Source organism: Excalfactoria chinensis, chromosome 9 (assembly GCF_039878825.1).
Source record: "Excalfactoria chinensis isolate bCotChi1 chromosome 9, bCotChi1.hap2, whole genome shotgun sequence".
In the NCBI taxonomy this organism is placed as follows: Eukaryota; Metazoa; Chordata; class Aves; order Galliformes; family Phasianidae; genus Excalfactoria; species Excalfactoria chinensis.
Window position 1 is genome coordinate 561,941 of NC_092833.1, and position 21,450 is coordinate 583,390.

Sequence of the window (21,450 nt, forward strand, 5' to 3'; positions counted from 1 at the left end):
GCATTCCTTTACAATCAGTTTTATTCAGAAGTACTGTATCAGAGAGTGTTGCTAACAATGAGAGTTGTCAGATGCCTTTGATAATGCCTCAGGAGGTCCCAACATTGCAAAAAAATATGCTGGATCTTTGTCATTGGAATGGTCTCAAAACGTTTTCAAGCCCTTCTCAAAACAAAGCAGGGCATTCTTTTGTTGATGTTAAATATGCCTCAGTTTCACTGAGCATCTGTAGCACTGCTGTGTCTCAGAACAGAAATACAGCCTTGGCCATGGTCTTGGGAGATGGCCCTTTGCAGCAGCTGTGGGACACCATCCTCCTTGATTGAAAGCTGTGGTTCTAGGTTAGCAGATTTGCTTGGAATATATGAGCACACTGACCTGGGACTGCCAGAGTCAGAAAGGTATTATGGCACAGTTGTACAGAAACAGTTCTTTATTCCTTCTCTTCTATTTGAGTGATAAGAGAGGTAGGTACTGGTCTGAGTTCAGAGGGAAGGGAAACTGAGTCCAGGTGGAAGAGTGAAGGAAAAGAGGATACCAGAACCAAGAGTATGATTTAGAGCCCAGAATGAAAAGAGGATGAACTCGTATTACAAGACTGATAGAGTCTGAACTGGGGCTTGTGAAGGAGAGGAGGCTGTGAAGAACCAAGAATGCAGGGAGTGTATTTAGATGGGAAAATGAAAACAAAAGTCTCTGTGCTCTCTGAAGCAGAAAACAGAACAGAACTCAAGTTTTCCAGTTAGTGAAACCCACCAGCAAAGGGATGTCATCACCAGTGCTGCTCTGGGTAGGCTCATGTGGAAGAGGTTGAAGTGGTAAAGCTAAAGAGTGACAGATCAGCTCAATAATTTAGGTTGGTTTCAATGCATTACTTGGTTTACTTCTGTTTTGGGGAGTGGGTGAGATCCAAGACATTATTTTCTCAGTGCCTCAGGTATTTCCAGTTAATTACTAACTCAATCTCTCCAAATTCAGAAATGGCAACATTAGGACTGCCTGAAATGCTGTCCAAGTAAGACCAAGTTCGAGTCAGTTCTCTTTTTGTCCAGTCAGTTGCAGCCTGCTAACACAGTGACTTTGTCCCACAGGCCCAAGGGGCCGCCCTGAAGTTGTGTGCTTGTTCTTTGTGCTATCATCCTTGTCCTTTGTTTTCTGCCAGAGTGGCGATGACTCCTCAGAAGAGGAAGAGGGCGAAGTAGACAGTGAAGTGGAGTTTCCTCGTAGACAAAGGTAAAAGGTGAATTCACTCTAATCTCTCTTTGATAGGGTGAATTTCAGCAGATCTGTGATAGCAACTGCACGCCAGCTGTGCTGGCAAGAGAACAGAATCACATTCAGTGTGTCCCATCTGCCCTCAGTGATCCTTCATGTTGACTCACTGTTTTCAGCCTGTTCTGTTATCTCCAGCATGCATGGCTCTCCTGTTCCTGGCTGTTCAGAGCACAACTTGGTCGCGCCTGTTTAGTAAGAGGTAGCATGATTCAGCCTGTCAAAATAATCTGTTTCACCACAATCAGACTGACTGGTTGTTGGGACCCTCTGTGGGCTCCTTCAAAAGCTGTGTTAACTGTTTCTGCAGTGGGGCTGGCTCCAGAACCTTCATAGTTGCATTCAAGTAGGATATAAGAGCTAAGTGAGAACACAGCCGGTCAGGTCTGATGGTATTGCCTGTAAAAGAAGAGACTTGAAGGGGATTTCTTTCTTAAGCGTTTGTAATAGTAGGCCTGTGCTCTTTGGAAGAGATTGTCAATTGTTGCAGTAACTTTATGAAAACCACTGCTTGAAGTGCAGAAGTGACCCAGGGGGCAGGTAAGTTAAGGGCTGTTAGGAGCGGAGCAGATAAAAGCCATTGCATTCATTCACAGCACACCTGCAGCTTGAATCCTAAATGCCACCTTCGTTACCCTGGCTAAAAGACTGTGATTGAGTTTGAGAAGGTTCAGAGAAGTGTGACAAGGATAGTTAGAACTGGTTTCCATAGAAGAAATTAAATCCATGAGAAGTCTTTGTCTAGCAGGAGGAGAGGCTGTAAAGGAGGTACGTGGGATTGAAAGTGAAGTGGAGAAAGTAAACAAGGCAAGATTCCTCACATTCAAGTTAGGTTCACCTAGTGAAGCAAAGAATGGGTTGAAAATGAATATAGAGTGCTTTTTCCATCCAAAACATTTCAGGTGTGCAGTTCATTGTCAAGGAGCGCTGTGGAAATTGAAACAATAAACAAGTTGTAAGTGTTCAATTTACAGAGGGTCGATCCATCAGTGGCTGTTAATAAGCACAGTCATCCAGGCTTGATCTTCAGCTCAACAGCCTGAGCTTAGACTGGGAAGATAAGCCAGGAGAAAGCTGGCTCTGTCTGCATACCCTGCTCTTGTACTTCTTCCTGATTATTTCTTCTTGCTGAGAGTTGGAGATAGAATGCCGGGCTAGATGAGTTTTATCTTCTTGTGCGTGAGGTTGTTGCTTCTTCTGTGATTTACTGTCTTGGGGAAGAAAAATTGCCTTTCCTGAATTCAGTGTGATGACCTATTGTGAGTCTCCTGGTATGTTCTCTCAACTGGTGTTTTGTACTGTTGCTGTTAATCACATGAGGTGATTTCCACATTCAAGCAATGTGCACATACTTAAATCCTAGGCTGGCTGTTGGGTCTGCTGCCAGGTGGTGCAGATATTACAAATTCAGTTAGCTTGAGCCCTATAACATAGCCTTTCTTTGTGGAAAAGGGCTGCCATGGACGAATATGCTGCAGAGTAGATCAGCTGGTATGGATGTGTAGGAGATGAGACCAAAGAAGAACAGATGAATTTATGATTCTATGAATTTAAAGATGCAAATGTTAAACTAACTCGTTCAAAAGGTGGTAGAATTCCATAGCTCCAAAATAGGAAAGGCAGCTCAATGCTGCAGAGCTCTTGCTGCCAGCCTTGCAGATCAGTTATGACTCAGCTGATGTGTACATATGGTGGAAAGAGGCTGCTTTTCTTCTGCAATAAGAAGCACTGTGATAGAAGCTGAACTACTCTTCTGGTTTGCAGACCTCACCGCTGCATTAGTAGCTGCCAGTCCTACTCGACCTTCAGTTCGGAGAACTTCTCTGTGTCAGATGGAGAGGAGGGGAACACCAGTGATCACTCCAACAGCCCGGATGAGCTGGCTGCCAAGCTGGAAGATGAGCTGGCTGAGAAGCTGGAGGACATGTTGTCCCAGACTCCAGAGATCCCCATTGAAATCTCCACCCAGTCCGACGGGCTTTCAGACAAAGAGTGTGCTGTGCGGAGAGTCAAGACTCAGATGTCTCTGGGGAAACTCTGTGCAGATGAACACAGCTGTGAGGTGAGTTGTGAGTTTCCCAATCCCCTCTTCAACTCATTGGGTAATTAAAAGAAAGAGAAAAAAAAGAGGAATCCAAGGACTGGGGTGGCTGCCTAGAAAGTGCTGTAGCTGTACTGAGTCAAGGAGGTGATTTGAATAGCTGGTCTTTCTTGCACTTGTTCAGATAAATAGATGAGGTGAAAGCAGCACAGAAAAAGCTGAACATAATCCTCCAGCTGAGATGAGTGCAGTATTTTGGGAGGTCATCGGATTTGCATTTGCTTTAAGTGGGATAAAAAAAATAGCAATAAAACAGATAACGAAGTGGAAGGGATGTAAGCCGTCTGCCTTGGACTTAGCCATTGGCAGACCAGTGATGAAGCTAGAACAGTTTTCTTTCTTGTGCTGTCTTTATAGCATTCAGAAGAGGGAGGGCAGAACACACTGTGCTGTTTTCTCACCCCCCTGTCTGTGTGTGATGATAATGCTCTGAGCAGATATTTTTCTGTGTCTCCTCCCCGAGGGGCAGAGAAGTGACCTTTGGTAGTGTGCTTACGTGCTGTTGACATCTCCCATGTGTTGCCGTCTCGTCCTTCTCTGCTGGCGGTGACCTTTACCCGTCTCTTGTTACAGACTGGGATGCTGTGGTTGATGTGCAGGGTGGGATTGTTGCTTAAATATTTCCCTTTCTTTTTGCTTTGCAGAACCCAGCACAGTTTGGAGAATCAGACTGTGACTCTTCCGAAGGGGAGTGTTCTGATGCCACAGTCAGGACCAATAAGCCCTGCAGCTCTGCTACTTGGTAATACAGATCCTCCCCCAAAGCTTTCTGATACTGGCATTTTGATTTCCCTGAGATTCCACTTCATTCCCCTTCATCACACTTTACAGGAAGAGAAGCTGTTTCTCCTTCCCACCCCAGGAGTGATTTGCAATAACCCGAATCTCTGGAAAAAAAATGTCCAAATGAAATTAATTCTCTTGGAGCATTTCAATCAAGAATGGCAGGGATGTATTTTATTGAATAATCTAGTTACTGTAACATGGATATTTATTTTTTTGACATTTTAACACTTTTTACTGTAAAGAGTGGATTGTATTTATAGACACACAGACTTGTTGCAAAAAAATAATAATAATAATAATGCAGAAAGCAAGCACATTAGTGAGAAACATCGTGGGAGTCCTGCCTGGACAGCTTTATGGACAGAGCGGGGGATTCTCTTGCTGCTTTCACAGGGGACCAGGCCTCACGGCCATGAAGATTGGAGAACAGATGAAGAAAAACGAAACCACTCCGTCTTATCACACGAGGAAGTGTGGGGGTATTCAACAAACAAAAAGACCTTGCTGTAAAGGTAACCTGTGAACAAAGCGAATTCAGTAGAACCAGCTGGGTCATTTTTTAATCAGAAGGTGGACGTGTTCCTGGAGAAAACTGGTACCGAGGTGCTAACATCCAGGGTCTTCTGAGTCAATGCATCCCCAGGAATGTAATAATGGGTTTTATTTGAAGGGTTTTTAGTTTCTTTTTTTTTTTCCTTTTTGTTTTTTAATCGACGTGTACGGTTGTGAGATCCTGCAAATGTGTTCTAACCTCGTCCTCTCAAGAATTGGTGTAAGAGCACTTCTTGACATCGTCCTTGCTTCGCTCTGGCAGTGTCGACCTCCAGTTGAGCAGGGAATCCTCTTTCGGATGCGGTGTGCCATTTCCCAGTTTACTTCCTCCTCTTACCTCCTGTCTGTTTCAGTCAGCTAAAGAAATCAATCAAATCAGTGTTGGAAAAGCAAGAACTTGGAGAGCACGTTCTGCAGAGCCCGAGCACTCTTTTGGGGAGGAAACTTGGAGATGCCTGTACTGGACTTGGAGAAGCAGCCTCTCACCTACAGAAGCATCAGTAACCAGCAGAGAGCTGTGTGTTGGGGGGGGGGAAAGACTGGGAATCACTGGCCTAGATTTGAGCATCAGCCCTGCTCCGTCTCCTTACTGTATGTTCTTGGAAGCATTCACAGCCGCCTGCCCTTCATGTCAGGCTTGGTGCAAAACAGGGTTGTGTGGGGAGCCTTGTGGCTGCGGCACAGCTGTGTCTCAGGCGTACCCTGAGGCCCCTGTTTCTTCTTCGAGCTGCAACTCTACAGGTGAAAGTGAGGATAATACTGGTATGTGGACAGGCCGAGGCATTGGCAGATGAGAAAAGTTTGTTCTCTGATAGAACTCATAGTGCCTTCCCTTCAAACACTACTCTTCTAAATCGATATTTAAAGAGAACAAAACAATAGAGCACGCCCTCCCCTCCCTTCCCTTTAGCTGCTCTTCCCCTATAAGAGCTTTCACTCTGCCCTTCGTAGCGTGCTGGCTGACACAGCCCGTGCTGCCCTGCAGCCTGGCATCACCAGCCTGAGATGAACGGCAGGAATGGACCATGGACAGGTACTTCTGTTGCTTTGTTTGTTTACATTTTATGTTAAGATATCGGTTTGAATTTATCTGTGCTAATTTATAGCCTTGTGGCTAAATGAAGGAAAATGTCTTATACAGAGAGCAGTATTGTATGAGTTAAATTATCCCATATTTTTAAATTCTGTAGCTGGACTACACACAGATCTTAAGTTATGATGTTATTTTGTTATTTATTATCATTTCTGTAGATCAGAAGGTTGGCTTCACTGCTAGCACAATTGTAACCTGTTTGTGTGACGTTACCTTCTCCCTGGTCCCTGGGGGGGCGGGTGGGAGCAGAGCTGGTCTCAGTGGCTGTCAGTAGCTGCTGCCTCCCATGGGTGCTGTCACCCTCGGGCAGGGAACTTGGCATGGCTGGTCAGGTTGGGATGGCTGCAGCCAGCCTGTGAGCCCTGGGATATTCCTTGTATGGGGATGCTGCAGTTGCTTGTGTTGCTGGTAGAGTTGGCAGCCCGTGAGCTGGTGGGGAACAGTGACCAGGGAGCGAGTGTGTGGTGGTGTTGGTCACAAAGGGAATAACCTTTACAGATCCCCTGGCAAAGAACGTTCAGGAGGACAGGCAGAGAGGTGGGGCAGTTACTGCTGGCACCTGGTGGGTCGCTGCTGCAGGACTGTCAGGCTGTGGAGAGGAGATCAGCTCACCCTGCCTGCAGCAACACTCAGCTCTGCACCGAGACAGAGCGTGGAGGGGAGCGAAGCTCTTGTCTGGTTTGTTTCTCATTTACTCTCTTTTCCATCACTTGTTCTTCCACCCAAAGGCCTCTCCCATGGCTGGAGGCATGAGGTGGTGGCAAGGCTTTGCTGTTGTGGTTTGTGAGGTTTTGGTGCAGATGAGGTGGTGCAGACAGTTACCCAGCAAGCTGGAGGACAGAGCATGAGAACCGAGTGGTGCGGAATTGTGCACGTAGCGTATGCACACAGGGAAAAAGATCAAACTACTCCACAAAGAGGTTGAGAACTACCCATCACATCTACTGTCGTACCCCCAGGCAGTCCTGCAGCAATAGGCCCATGGCAGAGCTGCCTCCAGCTCAGGCCTATCTCAATCTCTGTGCAGGAACTTCAGTCTGTGCTAAACTCCGTCCCTACCAAAAAGATCCTGTGGGGCTTTTGGTAGCCGTGGCCTCTGCTCAGAGCTTCACAGTGTGCTGAAACTCCTCTGGGCCTGCAGAGATGCGGATGCCTTGGTGTGTGGGATTTGGGGACCTTCCTGGCCAGCTGTCCTGGGGGAGCAGCGTTTGCTCCCTGCCTCGCCCTGGGACACGCTGACCCATTTTGCAGCTGGAGGAGCAGAGCTGAACCCTTCTGACTGGCTGCTGCAAACGCTGCAGCCACACTTGGGCCTGGTTTCTTTGCATGCCCAGCTCATTGCACCGTTACGTCCAGCTTCTCCGCTCCTTGTAGCTGCTGCCTACTATGCAGTGTCCCTCCGGGACTGCCACTAGGGCTGCCCCTTCCTCGTGTGAACATGCTGGGCAGTGCAGGGGGCCGAGCATTGCTCTGCGTGGTGCCACTGGCCCAGAACTGTGTGTGGACGTCATCTCCATCGCTGCGGTTCTGTGCACTTCCTTGCAGTAAACACCGTGTTTGCAGGACAGAAGTAAACCGTGTTCCCTTTCCAGCATCCTGCCTTCCCTGAGCCAGTTCTCGTGGCTGCTGACAGCTCCTGAACACTAGCCTAGATTTTCTCCCAGTGCTGAATGTTGCCTTCCCCACTGTCGTGTTAAGTAACCATTTCATCCTGGCCCTGTCCAGTAGTGTTCATCTCTCTCCTCCCTGCTCTGCAGATTCCTGATACAAACTTGATTTCTTTCTTTTTTTTTTTTGTATTGAACAGTGTACAGTGATGGAAACAAGAATGACTATCAAAGCAAACAATGCATGGAATAAAAAGCCAGTGTACTTCAATGCTTTTCAGGCTGGTCTGGTATCTGGGAATGGTTTGCGATACGCTTTGGGACAAAGTCTTTCAGTAATTAACGAGAAGTTGCCTCCTAACCCCAGCTGAGCTGGAAGTACCCGGAGCTCTGAGTACCAGATGTGATGGCACACGAGTAGACTTTAAGCACCCACGTGTCCCCAGGCAGTGACCTTTCCTAGTGGCAAGTTGCTTTGCGCTGAGCTGGGCAGTTGAATCTTGAGAACTTTGCCCTTTGCTGTCCTGGTTGCTTCCAACTCCAGCTGCTGTGGTGGGAAGGAGCAGCTCCCTGTCAGACCTGCTGCACACAGTCACCTCCCGGCTGTCCTCAAAACCTGGATGCTTTCCCTGCAGGACGTGCATTACAGCACAGTGACAGGCAAAGTGTCTTCTGAACCTGGGAAAGCTTTCCTGTGGAAGGTCCAGGGACAAGCAAGGGACCCCGAAACATTCCCTTTTTGTTTGTACCTCCGCGCCTAACCGTGCAGAAGTAGGATTGATTTTCATTCTGTGCCAAAACTACTGATGAATAGGTATGGGTGGGGAGAGGGCTAGGGGAGGAACACGGCCAGAGAGGTGAAAAACACTGCTGTTAGAAAGGCAGTGAGAAAAAGCCAAGGCTTCTGCTGGCACAGCTGAGTGCAGTGCTGCCTCACTGTGAGCTGCTGGCTGCCACAGCAGTGGTGGTGCTGGGACCAGCCCAGGCTTCCCCTCCTCCTGGAGTTCTGCTGCACCACCACCAGGGCTGGGCTTATGGAGAAGCACAGACCCCCAGAGCAGCCTGGCAGGGAGACCACAGCAGTGTGGTGCTTGGCCAGGAGGGACAACTCGCCTTCCTTCAGGGCTGCCAATACTCCTGCCTTTATCTGCCAGGTGCTGATACATTTGCAATAGGCAGGCAACACCTGCCAGCACAGCAGAGATGCAGGCTGACTTAAAGGACGCAGGCAATTTACCTCCAGTGTTCACCAAGTTTCCTTCTATTACATTTTCCAGTGCAGATCCATGCACGATAAAACATTCATTAAAAAGGAGAACGTTACACCTCCTCGTAGATGAGGAGAAGAGTTAAAAGCTGCAATTATCCATGGTCCACAAGGACACAGAGCATGCAGAATATAACCCACAGGAACAGAGACCCACAGCTTTAGTGAGGCAGTCCCGCAGCACCTGGGCCATCTGAGCCATCACATGTTCTTTTTGCCGTTGAGTAATGGGGCGTGCTCGTCTTCACCCAGCTTCAAGTGCTTCTTGCTGTATTTCTTGATCAGAGTCCCCGGTATCAGTGCTGCCATAGCCATCAGAAGCAGTTTGAGCAGCGTGTCCCAAGAGAAAATGGCATCCAGAGAGTTGATTTGGGACAGAATGGCTCCTGTCTGTACGCAGATGAAGTTATAGGGTGTAAGACCTGGAAGAATCAGAGCAAAAAGCCTGTTAACGTCCCCTCTGCCTCCATGCAACAATGCCAAACTAGCCCAAATGCAACCTTGCCCAGGGTCAGATACGGCGTCTGTGTTTGTGACAGAAAGAGAAGGGCATGATGCAAGACTTTGCTGTGCTGCTGCTGCTGCACCCGCATTTACAAGAGGAGCAGCATGAATGTGAGCAGCTAACTGGGGCAGTCCCAGCTGAGCCCTGCTGCTCTGCCTTCCCTGGCCTAGGGCTCGGTGCTGAGGAGGCAGTGCCACCACATCACCCCCTGTGACAGCATCCCCAGGCCTCACCGATGAGAACGGAGAAGAAGAACTGAGACATGGGGATGTTCAGGATGGGAGCCGAGAGATTCAGGAACCAGTTTGGTGTCATGGGGAACAGCCTCAGGAACAGCAGGAAGAAAAACAGGCAGCTCCTGTTCTCTTCGACCTGTCGAGAGAAATGCTCCTCGTTATTGCTTAGACACCACTACGAGTAGAATGGCCGGCAGGGACCTAAAGCTCAGGACCCTGCTATGGGCTGGCTGCTCCCCGCGGCTCAGGCTGCTTACAGCACGGCCGGTCCGGAGCTGCTTTAGAACGCCGTAGGTGCTCGCCTGAAGCCCAGCGGTGGGACACAACGCGAGCCGAGCAGCAAGCAGCCCAAAGCAGCCCGTGCAGGACGGCGGCCGTTACCTTTCTCTGCAGCAGAGCCACTTTGTCAGGGAAGCAGCGCACCACCAAGCGCTTCCCAAAGGCTCTGGACAGCAGGTAGCAGCAGGCGGCTCCCAGGGACGTCAGCGCCGAGCAGAGCACCAGCCCGACCCACGGCCCGAACAGCGCTCCGGCCAGAACGTTCTGCGGGGCAAACGGCGTGCTGACAGCCGGGCACGGCCCCGCCGCACGGAGCGCGGCCCCGCAGAGCGACCCCACCGCTGCCTACCAGCAGGCTGGAGCCGGGGATGGCGAAGCTCTGCTTGTAGAGGTACGCGGCGCAGAACAGAGCCACGGCCGCCCCGCGGTGCCGCCGCTCGTAGTCCCGCAGCGCCTCGCTCAGCTCCCGCAGCTCCTCCAGGTCCGAGGGGAAGCGCAGCGGCCTAAAGGACGTTTAAAGTCGCATCTCCGGCCACGCCGCCCTCCGCCCGCCCGCCTTCCCGCAACCCACCTGCCGGTCCGCCCCGCTCCCAGCCAAGCCGACAGCAGCCACAGCGCGGCCGTGGATCCCGCGAACACCAGCAGCAGCCCGGCCGGCCGCCGCCACATCGCGGCACCGCGACCGCCCCGGACCCGACCCGGAGAGCGGCGCACGCTCAGTGCGGCCTCTATGGGGGAGTGTGCCGACAGCGCTCGGTTCGGGGTTGTACGGCTGTATTGAGCGCAGCGCCACCGTGTGGCACCCGCGGGAAGCGCCGCAGCTGCTCTCAGCCGCCCGCTGCTGCTGCTGCCGTTGTTGCTGCTGTTGCTGCTGTTGCTGCTGCTGTTGTTGCTGCTGCTGTTGCTGCTGCTGCTCCCCGCCGCTCGGCGCACGGGATGGGCCTGAAGCTGCGCTCCGCGTTCTCCGTCAGCACCACGTCGTACCGGCACAGCGACGGCCTGCCACAAAGCGGGATAACAAGGGTCACAAGGATTCAACAAGGGTCACAAGGATCCCAAAAGGGAACGAATCTCCCCAGTTAGATGTAGACTTTTCCCGTGGTGTAAACGGGACGTGCATCTGTATTTCCCTGAGGCTTCTTTTAAGCACTGAGTTCAGGCCTGGGCAGCCTCTGTGCAGCCACATGATGCTGACCAGAGGTTAAAACATCAGACCCCAAATGATGTTTTCAGCACACTAAGGTGGTGTACACACCCCTCTGTGGTCAGGCAGCTGAGTGGGGATTTGCTCCCAAGCTGTGCATGCAAGAATTATCAAACATAATGCAATTCCCTTGATAAACTTGCCAGCTTTGGGATGCGGGAGATCCTCCTCTGCTTCTGCCCACTTTGCAGCACGGGCAGTTTGTGCATCACTCACCTTGCTGGGTTTGTGAGCGACCTGAACCTCATCTGAAGAATCCTGAGCTTGAATTTGGGGCCGATGACGGATCCAGTGGAAAACGTCAGCGAAATTCTCTTTATGTTCTCCAGATCCTGGTTGAATCCAACGAGCAAACTGATGTGCTTGTACTGCTGGAAGGCTGCGGCTTCGCTAGAGGTAAAGCACACAAGTGTCAGGGAGTCCTTGGGGGAACAGCGTGGCTTTTAATACAGTCAGTTCAATATTAGGCACAGCGCTGGGGGAGGAGGGCTGGATTTGTGATCAGTTTCTGGTTGTAAGGAAGTGGCTGCATGTTCAGATGTGCAACGTGAACCTGTTCGGCCACTCTGAGCAATGGTGGGCAGCACAGAGCTGCTCACATCAGCGCTGTGCACTGCAGCCGTGAGGTTCCTTGTTTGGGGGCTGTGGGAGGTGTGGTGGGCAGGATGTGTCCTCACCTGCCTGCAGTAAATAGGCCGTGTGTGGGCTGCCATGGGTTGTGCAAGATGGAGCTACGTGGGTTGTTCCAATGTGGGCATATAGGGCTGGGAGAACACGCAGTGAGAGAGAGGTGGGGAAACTGGTTGGGCAGGACTTTGGGCTGAGGTGTGTTCATATCAGTGGGAAACTGCTCCTCCAGATGAACGCTGGTTGTTTTTTATTTTGCCTCTCCAAGCAGAATGAATTGATTTGGCCGGTCCGTATTCAGGCCTGGGTTCATCCCTGCTGTGCTGGGTGCAGACAAGTGGGGAGCTGGGATTTGTTCTGCTCTCCTGGAGGCTCAGGGTAGCCCTGCTGTTCATGACAGCGCTCATGGAGCTGGGAAGCACCCAGAGCAAAGGGCTGGGCTGCACCAGTGTGCAGAGCTCACCCAGCATGTGTATAGCATCAAGGATCAGCAAAAATGGCAGGAGGAGGTCTTGTTTCCTTCCTGGCTCCAGCTGTGCTGAGTGCTTTGCTAATACCGGTACCTCATCAGGTCGGTGACACTTACGGGTTAACTTTGGATTCTGCCTTCTTGCCGGTGCCATCAGCTAACACCACGCTCAGCGTGCCCCTCCTGGTGCCTCTGTTCCACGTCACGATGTCCACAAAGTAGTGATATACTGTGAGCAAGAGAGAGCCTGGTCACAGCCTGCCCTGCCGTGCATCCCAGCCCTGTCATGAGTGCGAAGAGCTGCGGGGTGAGGTGTGGGGTGGATATGTGTGAAGCCCCAGAGGAAGCACGCTCCATAGGGTTACATCACGGTACACCCAGAGGCCTTTTCTTTCTCCTCTCCCTGTCTTTGTGCCGACTGTCTCTGCTGAAGGAGGTGATGCACAAAGAGAAACGGTGTCAGAAATCTCTGTCACTCACAGCAAAACGGCTCTTCGTCCGCGGTATCAAAATACATGTTTGTCACTGGGTGGCTCTGCTGGGTTAAATGGCTTTTCCACTCGTGGGCGTAATAACCTGGTAGACAACAGGTGAAAAATGAAACAGGGTTACCGAGCTGGTCTATCAGCAATTAAATTGCTGGGAATAACAATGTGGATATTTAAGAAACTGTCTGTCTCTGTTCAGCTGCAAAGAGAAGCTGTGGGTGCCCCCATCCCTGGGGGTGCTCATGGCCAGGTTGGATGGGGCTCAGGGCAGCCTGAGCTGGTGGGATGGGGAGCTGGAACCAGATGGTCTTTAAGGTCCCTTCCAACCCACAGGGGAATCCCTCTGTGTCCCCTGATCCTTACCTAGGATGGGGCATGGCATGGGCTGGAAGGTTTCGCAGCTGGTACATTTCCCCCTCCTGTAGCTCCTGTATGACTCACATGGGTACGCTGTGATATTGCAGCTCTTTTTCAGGGATGCCATGAAGAGGAAAACAGACCTCTGGTGGTCACACTTAAAGTACTTCAATCCTTAACCGTACACAGAGAGGAAATATTTCATTAGCAATCCTTGTGCTGCAAGAAAGCAGCACGGTCTGTGGCTGCATCCATCTAACAGACCACGTTGCCTTCATCTCAGACCTGCTTTCTGAGCAGCTTCTTACCATTGCTATTCCCTGGGGTAGAAAAAACCCTTCCTGTGTTTTCTAAACATAGCCACAAAATGAAGACATGCATTGATTCCATGATTTTTTGTATGGAAGATCCATCCCATGGATGCTTGTGCCAGCCCTGACCCAGACACCAGTGCCCATCAGATATGTCCATTACATCAGTGTGTCAGCAAGGGATCGCTCAGATGGCTTTCCCATCTATATTCTAGCTGTGGTGATGTTTCTATGGCCTTTTCCTGTTCTATGATTGGAAACATTTTGTCACTGTGTGTATGTGTGTGTGTGTGCAGATCCAAAATGAATTACCAGCAAATACTGTCGGCGGGCAGCCTGGCTGGTCGGTGCCACCATTGGGGTAGAAGTCAATGTGGCCGAGGGCATCTGCGTAGCCCAGTCCTGGGAAGGGAAGATAGATAGATAGGTAGATAGGTAGATAGATAGATAGATAGATAGATAGATAGATAGATAGATAGATAGATAGATAGATAGATAGCCAGGGAGGGAACACTGAATAGTAGAATGGCAAGGAAGGAAACGAGAAACCAACTGGAGAATATACTGGTTATTTAGCTCTAGGATGCCTCCTTGTGCCTCGTTTGTGCAGTGGGCCAAATTGAGACCTAATGAGGTCATTCAGATACCTGAAATAAGTCTCTGTGTGTGACACGGTGCAAAATTTGCCCTTTTTTTTTTGCCTGCAGGAAAGGAAGAGGGCTCTGAATCATTGGGTGTTTCTGTGCTGCTGAGGTCTGACTCGTTGGCAGTGGCAAAAGGCAGCAGTGAGGTGAGTAGGGTGAGCAGAGCAGAGGGCTCGTGCCTTGCTGCTGGCCCAGCAGGAGGCTGCTGAGGGAGGTGCTCACCACATACCGTCGGTGTCCGAGTGGATGACATCAACAAACTGTGCATCAGTAGGGTCCAACCTCTCACTGGGTGGCTTTCCTCTGTACAGGGGGCCCGCCGGGTCGAGGCCTACAACACAAAAGCAATGCACAGCTGGCAATGGTTTGCTATGAGCAGCAGTCCTGGAAGCAGAAGGGCTGCCAGCAGGAAGGTTACCTGTGATCCTTCCCAGCTGACCACCAAACATCTGTCCCACGAGGCCGGAGATGTGTGCTCCCAGGCTTACTCCTATCATGTGAATGGAGTCAAGCGACGCGCCGTCAATCTGGGATTTGAAAATATAACTACAGGTGTTAAGCATGCTAAAAGGGCATCAAAAAAGTCAGGAGGAGGAATGCAAATGCATCTCTCTGCTTTTCCTCTGTGTTCCATAAGAGTTGGACTCAATGATCCTTATGGGTTACGTCCAATTGGGGATGTTCTATGATCTCGTGATTTTCCCTTTTAATAGTCCCACGGTACATCCAGCACTCACATTCAAGGCCTACATCCAAGAGCTGTGAATGCAACAGCTCAGAAAGGTTGTATTTTCCTGGGGCAGTGATTACAGGTTGGTCAGTATTCATGAGCCCCATGCAAGGCATTAGCAGACAGAATGCAGAGACCCGGTGTCACTTTAAGCTGACTTTGGACATCCGGAAGGTGGATGCTGCTGTTTTTAAGCACTTCCTATGTGCCCTTTACATTAATAACTATATCACAGTGTGGATGTTCCACTTACCAACATTTCATCCATGAATTTCTTCAGAATCTCAGCAACTTTCTTGCTGTTTCTGGAAGCATTGCTGTAGATGATAGTAGTCGCCCCCCGGTTCCAGTCCACAACGATAACGTTCATGTCCTCTACAGAAAGCAGGAGATGCACCAAGTCAGGGATCCAGACCGGGGCAGAACCTGTGGGCCGGAATCCGTGGATAATGAAGGTGGTTTTCTTGGTCAGATCCAGATACTTGGAGGCCGTTGAATTGAGCTCTTCGGCGCAGTCTTCATTCTGTCTGGTGTACAGCATCAGCTTCACTTCCAGGTCGGTCCCTATCAAGGCGCTGCCGAAGCTGAGCACGGTGAAAGCAGGGCATGTCTCCTTGGGATCTGAAACGAGCACAGCGTGGCATTCTTCAGGTTAGCAGCCAAGCATTTCTCTTGGCCTTATCTACCTGCCAGCCCTGCCCAGGCACAGAACGTGTGCTGGGAACTGCCTGAGTTGCTCCTTTCCATGCCATCGTGTCGGTGGCTGGAGCTGCTTTGTATCTGAGTTTCTCTTGCTGTGTTGGAACAAAGGCAGTGAGTGCGCCAACACAGCCCTGTATCCTGTATACCTTCCACTAGCAGCTGGGAGGTGGCATGGGCTCCCAAGGAACCACAGAAGGGTGAGGAAGGTATTACAGAATGGAAGCGAAGGTGATGGCTGCGTAGGTTGGACAACACACCCAGATGCTCTGGACGAGCTCTAGGGTGAAGAGATCTCTCTGTATTTTGTCTGGAGCTGGCAAGCTGTGCAGGATCTTGCTGTTGTGAGGGACAGCTCGGGGCTTCATTTGTATCTGCAGATCCAGCCTGCTATTTCAGACTGCGAAATGGGACACCCTTTGTCTGAATGCGATGCGGTACCGATCACGCTTTGTACACAGCTGGAGAGCTCCCGAATGTTCACTAAGTGCTGCTTTTCACCACAATCTCTGCCATTTGAAAGCCCGTCTTTGTTCTCTGCTTTTCCAGCAGACCACCAGCTGAGCCTTCACAGCCCCATGCAAGCTCCAGCAGGGCACTGCTAGGAAAAGGAAGAACAGTCTCCAGGCAGGCTGCTTACCGAGGCCCTCCCAGGTTCTGTAGCCTTTCTCTGGCCCACAATCTCCTTGTTTTTATTGAAGAACCTTGTGGGAGAAAGCATCTCTCTGGCACGAGCACCCTGGGCTGCATTAATTATTGCCCTGCAGTTGCTAGAGGATTTTTGCTGCTCAAAAGGGCTGTGTTGGAGGTGGAAGAGGTTTGGGGAACCTGCAGCTTTAAGGCAGCAGTGCTCTAGCAGGTGTCCAGCCCTCCGTGCATTTTAATTTCTAAATGATGGATCTCTCGCAGTTCCCACAATAAACTTTCATGCTTTTTTCCTCCTATGGAAACCAGAAGCATGAAAGTAATATAAATGCTTTGCGCCCAGCACATAAAATAATCCGCTCAGTTGCCATAGTTCTGCTAATTACTTTGCAGAAGCCCCAGGAGCTCCAGAAATAAAAGTTAATAGGCTAAGAGGATGTTGCAGTTAACTCCAACTGGATGTTTTAAATTACTACTATAAATTCAGGAATCAATTTTAACGTTTGAGACCCACAGAGTCCTTCCTGTGGAAAGCCCAGGGTGAGATTCGAAGAGCAGAATGGGAGCGGTGGGGAATGAACTCTCAGGCAGGGCCAGCAGACATCAGCTGAAGTCAGTGGCTTTGAGCAGAGTGTCCTCTGCCTCCTAAAGCTCCCATCTCCCAGGAGCACGTCACTCTGGGCCCTGTTTTCTCGAGTCCAGCTGACCTTTGGTGCCTCTTCCTTGGTCCGTTTGCTCTCCATAGGGCAACAGCAGTAAGAGTTCTCCGTCTGGAGATCTCAGAGTAACCAGCAGAGGAGAGCTATGGTTTTGTGCTGGCACACTGCAACTATCGGTGACTCTCCTCCAGGTTCTACTGCAGTGTAAGAGAAAATAAAAACACCCCACATCGATCTTTGTTAAATAACTCGATGTGTTTTAGTTCCCATATAGCATTGTTACGCAGTATTGTTATTCATTCGTACTGCCACGGAGGCTATAGAAACGCAGGCAGAAATGCTGGACCTGAATTATTTCGACATGGTGCAAGGCTGCTCTGATTGCTTAATTAGTCTCTTATCTCTGCGCCGTGCTGTGACTTGCCCTGGGGAGCACTTGGTTGGCACCAGAGCAACCCAAACCTTCTGCCAAAGAAGGGCTATTAAAGAGCCGATCAGGGTTTGCTAATCCCTACAACGGGAAGCGTTTAAAAAAGCATTGTTATATCTGCCCCAAGTCTGTTAAATTTGTTCTCTTTTCATTAACGAGATCAGATGAGTGCTGATAGAGGGGGAAAGCCTGCCAGCTTCTCCCTGCTGCATGGCTGTGTGTCACAGGAGCTGACACATGAGGGCAGCTGGGGATCCTGCATTCACTCCTCCTGATAAGCACAGGATGGCAAACGCCGCTTTGCAAGACAAGGTGCTCTCATGCCTCAGCACCTGCTGCAGAGGCTAAAGCAATCTGCTTTGGTGTTCCTATGTTGGAGCTGGACGTCTTCTGCCTTGAGCATGAGTTCAGCCCCTCAGCTGTACCTGAGAGGGGCACCTTCAACACAGCTGGCTTCTGGAGACCAGGAGCAGGAGGGAGTGCTGCAGCCATGAGAACAGTGCTGGGCAGACCCTGCAGCAGTCACTGCAGTCAGTGCTACGTAAGGCTTGCATCCTCCTGGGCTCTCTCTTTAATTCCTTGGAGATGGTGTATGGAGACTTTCCCTTCCTTAGGGTGTTCATCCTATGGACAGGAAGGTTCTCATCTTTCTGCACAGAAAGAACAGCATCTCTATTCTTTTTTTTTACCTCTGCCAGTTTGGCTTCTTGCAAAGTGAAGGTCCAAGAGGTTTCTTCCTCATCATCACCTCATCTGTGCTGCTGCTGTCAGATCTATGGCTGTCCTGTGAGCCTTGAGAGACCACATTGCTCACAGAGCCCACCAAGGGGCTGCTGCTCCCATGGCACTCTGCAGCATCCCTGACTTCCAAAGCACCGTGACCTTGTCTGGGATGTGCCATTTGTTTCAAGAGAACCTTATGCATCAGCACTAACGTGGTCATCTCTGAGCACTGCCACACAGCAAACCTTAGCAGCACTGCTGACTTATTTCCATGCTTTCCACACGAAGGGTCTGCCTTCCACCTCTTAAAATGGCCTTCAGTACCTCCCGCTTATTACTATGTTTCCTACAGTGTATTCATCACAATAAGCAAAAGGAGACCTCCAAGACTGCCCCAGGGAACCTGATGAGATCTCAGCCTTTGTGAGGATCCTTTGCATTGTTCTAAATCCTGTTTGTTTTCCCTGCAAAGCGTGGAGCTGCAGCTTCACAAAGCAAGTGACGTTCTCCCATGTGTGCGCCAACAGAAGGCAGCACAGTTGTTGGTTATTAAACAGGTTGATTCTTGATGGGGCCGCGAGGATACCAAGCGAAGTTTAGCGTTTGTAAGTGCTAATTCATCCTTTGTGGCTGTCGTGTAACGCACCGCTGAAAAGACATCATTCTGCTCTCAAGATTTCAGGTGACGTTTTTCAGTGTCGATGGATGCTGCTTATATAAGAGGAATGCTTGCAAAGTGAAGAAGAGATCATACAAATGACTCCTGGCTTCATGTTTGGAATTATTCAGTTCATGAAACCAAGACAGTTTGCTCTAAGACAATGCTAGTTAAATATCCTACACAGTAACCTTATAACACAGAGGGCAGATAGGTTTATGCTTCTGCAAAGCAGAGCAAGCATTATATTGAAGAAAACAATCAAAACAATTGACTTCCTACCTGTTCTCACCCCATACAAAAGGCAGAGGAACGTGACACACAGCCTCAGCATATGGGCTCCCACATGGAACTCGGAGAGGTAGAAAATCTTACGGGTCCCGCGGTTTCTTTGGCACGTATTCGCTGCCTCTGACAACAGTTTGCTCTCTTTTTTTCTGCCAGTAATGTAGGTGTGGTGAAAGGAGGAAGTTCCCGGCCAAGAAATAAAGATGGGTCTGAAGTTATACAACCAGCTCTTCTTTCTCGAAAGGTGGGGCGCCTTCTCTTGTAGCAGGATCCCTCCTTTTAAAGATCGTTTGCCCTGGGCTGTGACTAATCAAAGGCAGGAAGGGTTTAGTATCACGCTGTAAGCAGCACTTTGACTGCCTGTGTTGAAACTACTGCGTGCCCGTTCGTCTGCTGCTAAGAGTGTCAAAAGGGAGTGAAGAACGTAGGTGTGCAGAGCCGATAGGTATCTGGGCAGGGCCAGCACTCAGCTTCCCAGGACCCACGTTGGTAGCATTGGGACACTCCCATCTGTGCTCCTCTGGCTCTCCCACGCTCTGGCTGTCTCCAGCAGGTGGAAGCCCAGCATCCCTTTTAACCTGTGAGGTCCTGAAGCCTCAGGCAAAGATTTGGATGGGCACCACTCCGTCCTGACCAAGGTCCCAGTTCAACTCAATACGTGCTGCCCAGAAGCTGATGTTTTGGATAGCACTCACACACCTGGCATCCCCACCATGTTTTCTTATAGCCCTGCCGGTACCTTGTGAATCCAGCTCCAATTCAAGCAAGAAAGGCTTTTATTTTTCCCTTGCTGGACAGTAAGAAGAGGGCAGATGCAGAGACAACTGTCAGGGCTGGGAAAGGAAGCCTGAAATTGGAGCTGGAAAATCCTGTGGCAAAATTGGTGCGATGGGGATGGAGCCTGTGATGGAGTGAGAGAGGGGAGGGGAAGAGAGAACAGAGACGGCTGCTGGGTAGACAAAGCCACCACGCAGCTTCTAGTGTTTGCTTTGCAGGGAGAGGGAACATGGGGAGGATCAGAAATACCTCATTAAGCCCAAGCTCTGTTTTGCCCCCTGCTGAGATACAGCGAGGAGCTGAACTATTACAGTTCCCAGCAGCGTAGCTGTTTCTTCGGTCCATACTGTATGTATGAAGCTTGGGTTAATCCTGAACAGCCTGCTGGCTGCCTGCAGCTCCTTCTGGTTCAGATGAGCACACTGCTGGCTCAATGCAGGCACTGCTAACTCCTTCAGCAGGGGCAGCCCCAGCCATTCAAACCAAGCACCCTCCTGCTCAGAGCCCATATCCACATCCACAAACATCCCATCCCGAGTTTTGACATACAAGAACAACTCCAGACAGTGAAAACCACATTTATTATCATGTGTAGAAAACACCTTAAGAACAGAATTGGCACCAAGAATAAGTTAACAGAGGCCAGAATTTGACATGAAATGGCCCCGGATTCCTCAGTTTCCTGTGGGAGGGACGTTCTCATGGAGATACTGCAGAGATAAATCTGTCCACTTCATTTCTTGCTCTTTCACAGACTCCGTTGTGCCTCCATTGTCTTGCTCTGGTTCAGGGAGCTCATTCTGAGAACGACAACAAGAAAAAGAAGGTACAGTGCATTCAGTGCATAACAAGCTTCCTAAAAAGGAGCAGGTGACGAAGACTTGCTATGAATAAATACAAAAAAATCCACATAGGAGACCGGAGGGGGCACCCGAACAATACAGATCATACATACAGATTCAGTTCAAATATTACTGAGCCCAGGGAGGAACAATGTTCTTTTCATATGATTATGATGCTTCATCTGAAAGGTAAATTGGCTTTCCAGGGCCCCGGGGCCTTGCTATGTACTCAGACTGCACACGCAGTGAAGGAGAATATAGAGAAAATGCAAAATAAGTAAATAATAACACGGTGCAATTATTCCACCGCTTGTTTGGATTGCGGTTCTTTGTTGCTGCCCAGAATACAGATACTGCATTTACTGTAGCTCTATTAGGCCAGCTGGCTTTGTAACATCTCACTTTCTTATGGCAAGGTGACAAATCCTTCCTTTTCCTACCCGTGGGACTCTGGTGTGGCTGTGCTGTAACAACAGGAGATGCAACACCAAGCTGCTCTGCATGCAGGGAGGAGGAAGGCGAGTTTAAACGTGATTTCATTTGACTTCCTCGTGTTATTTGCTCCCCGCGTTGCTGCATTGGTTATTACTGGTTTAGGAGGAGGGCAGCTGGGAAGGTCCCGAGCTGCACCTCTTCCAAGAGTGATGTGATCACACACAGAGCGATGTGATCACACACAGAGCGATGACACACTGTGATGTCACCGGCAATTTGGCAATGTCTCTCTGCTGGCAGAAACTATCCGCTTATCAGCTGCAACGCATGTGGCACGATTGCTTTATAGGCGGGAGCCGGCTCACACCTGCGCTAACAGGAATCCCCCACCTACCAGCGGGATGGCCACGTCCTCGTACGGCAGTTTGTCCTCCCTCCAGGCGTCATCGATCAGGTCCAGGATGCGGCCGTCCCGCTGCACCTCGCTGTCCATCCTCGCCCTCCGAGGCAGCGCCGTACCAGCCCCGACCCGCGGGGACTCGCGGCGCTTCGGGCGGCCCCAACGCGCTCGGAGCGGCCGGCAGCGCTCCGCCCCATCCCGCCGCGGTGTTCCGGCGCCCGCCGCCACCGTCATCACCCGCCGCCGCCGCCGTTCCTTCCCCGCCCCGGCCGGCAGCGCTCTGCGGGTGGGCTCGGTGCTCTGGGTGCCCCTCGCCCGCTGTGCGGGGCCTTCTTGTTCCGTAGCAACCAAGCATTCCTCTGCCCC

At 50.4% G+C, this 21,450-nt stretch overlaps 4 protein-coding genes across 8 annotated transcripts in view; 1 reads left to right on the plus strand and 3 right to left on the minus strand.

Moving 5' to 3' along the window:
• MAP3K13 (mitogen-activated protein kinase kinase kinase 13) overlaps window positions 1-7,682 on the plus strand; it is a 67,289-nt gene extending 59,607 nt beyond the window's left edge. For all 5 annotated transcript variants that reach the window (XM_072344156.1, XM_072344152.1, XM_072344157.1 and 2 more), the window contains 3 exons: window positions 1,163-1,233; window positions 3,037-3,334; window positions 4,018-7,682. In XM_072344156.1, the coding sequence (XP_072200257.1) occupies window positions 1,163-1,233; window positions 3,037-3,334; window positions 4,018-4,119 (471 nt within the window). In that variant the 3' untranslated portion in view covers window positions 4,120-7,682. The remainder of the gene's footprint in view (window positions 1-1,162; window positions 1,234-3,036; window positions 3,335-4,017) is intronic.
• Window positions 7,683-8,649: 967 nt separating this feature from the next.
• Window positions 8,650-10,418, minus strand: TMEM41A (transmembrane protein 41A). The gene is made up of 5 exons (XM_072344158.1): window positions 10,270-10,418; window positions 10,048-10,201; window positions 9,801-9,962; window positions 9,417-9,555; window positions 8,650-9,100 (listed from the first exon to the last, which is right to left on the minus strand). The coding sequence occupies exons 1-5, from the start codon at window positions 10,365-10,367 to the stop codon at window positions 8,880-8,882; spliced, it is 774 nt and encodes a 257-aa protein (XP_072200259.1). The 5' UTR covers window positions 10,368-10,418; the 3' UTR covers window positions 8,650-8,879.
• A 107-nt stretch (window positions 10,419-10,525) lies between these two features.
• Window positions 10,526-15,149, minus strand: LIPH (lipase H). The gene is made up of 9 exons (XM_072344649.1): window positions 14,782-15,149; window positions 14,217-14,325; window positions 14,028-14,129; window positions 13,467-13,556; window positions 12,850-13,017; window positions 12,479-12,574; window positions 12,116-12,227; window positions 11,119-11,292; window positions 10,526-10,697 (listed from the first exon to the last, which is right to left on the minus strand). The coding sequence occupies exons 1-9, from the start codon at window positions 15,067-15,069 to the stop codon at window positions 10,526-10,528; spliced, it is 1,311 nt and encodes a 436-aa protein (XP_072200750.1). The 5' UTR covers window positions 15,070-15,149.
• Window positions 15,150-19,969: 4,820 nt separating this feature from the next.
• On the minus strand, window positions 19,970-21,447 carry ANAPC13 (anaphase promoting complex subunit 13). Its single transcript, XM_072344860.1, has 2 exons — window positions 21,079-21,447; window positions 19,970-20,207 (listed from the first exon to the last, which is right to left on the minus strand). The coding sequence occupies exons 1-2, from the start codon at window positions 21,316-21,318 to the stop codon at window positions 20,082-20,084; spliced, it is 366 nt and encodes a 121-aa protein (XP_072200961.1). The 5' UTR covers window positions 21,319-21,447; the 3' UTR covers window positions 19,970-20,081.
• Window positions 21,448-21,450: the final 3 nt, after the last annotated feature.

What these genes read in the sequence shown, in the direction of transcription:
- TMEM41A (XM_072344158.1), bottom strand. Translation starts at nt 10,367, where the DNA reads ATGTGGCGGCGGCCGGCCGGGCTGCTGCTGGTGTTCGCGGGATCCACG. An exon ending in GGAGCGGGGCGGACCGGCAG is followed by an intron (nt 10,202 to 10,269) that starts GTGGGTTGCGGG and finishes AACGTCCTTTAG; the next exon opens with GCCGCTGCGCTTCCCCTCGG. An exon ending in TGGCTCTGCTGCAGAGAAAG is followed by an intron (nt 9,556 to 9,800) that starts GTAACGGCCGCC and finishes TTCTCTCGACAG; the next exon opens with GTCGAAGAGAACAGGAGCTG.
- LIPH (XM_072344649.1), bottom strand. Translation starts at nt 15,069, where the DNA reads ATGCTGTACACCAGACAGAATGAAGACTGCGCCGAAGAGCTCAATTCA. An exon ending in CATCCACTCGGACACCGACG is followed by an intron (nt 13,557 to 14,027) that starts GTATGTGGTGAG and finishes TTCCCTTCCCAG; the next exon opens with GACTGGGCTACGCAGATGCC. An exon ending in GGACGAAGAGCCGTTTTGCT is followed by an intron (nt 12,228 to 12,478) that starts GTGAGTGACAGA and finishes TCTTGCTCACAG; the next exon opens with TATATCACTACTTTGTGGAC.
- ANAPC13 (XM_072344860.1), bottom strand. Translation starts at nt 21,318, where the DNA reads ATGACGGTGGCGGCGGGCGCCGGAACACCGCGGCGGGATGGGGCGGAG. An exon ending in AGGACGTGGCCATCCCGCTG is followed by an intron (nt 20,208 to 21,078) that starts GTAGGTGGGGGA and finishes TGTCGTTCTCAG; the next exon opens with AATGAGCTCCCTGAACCAGA.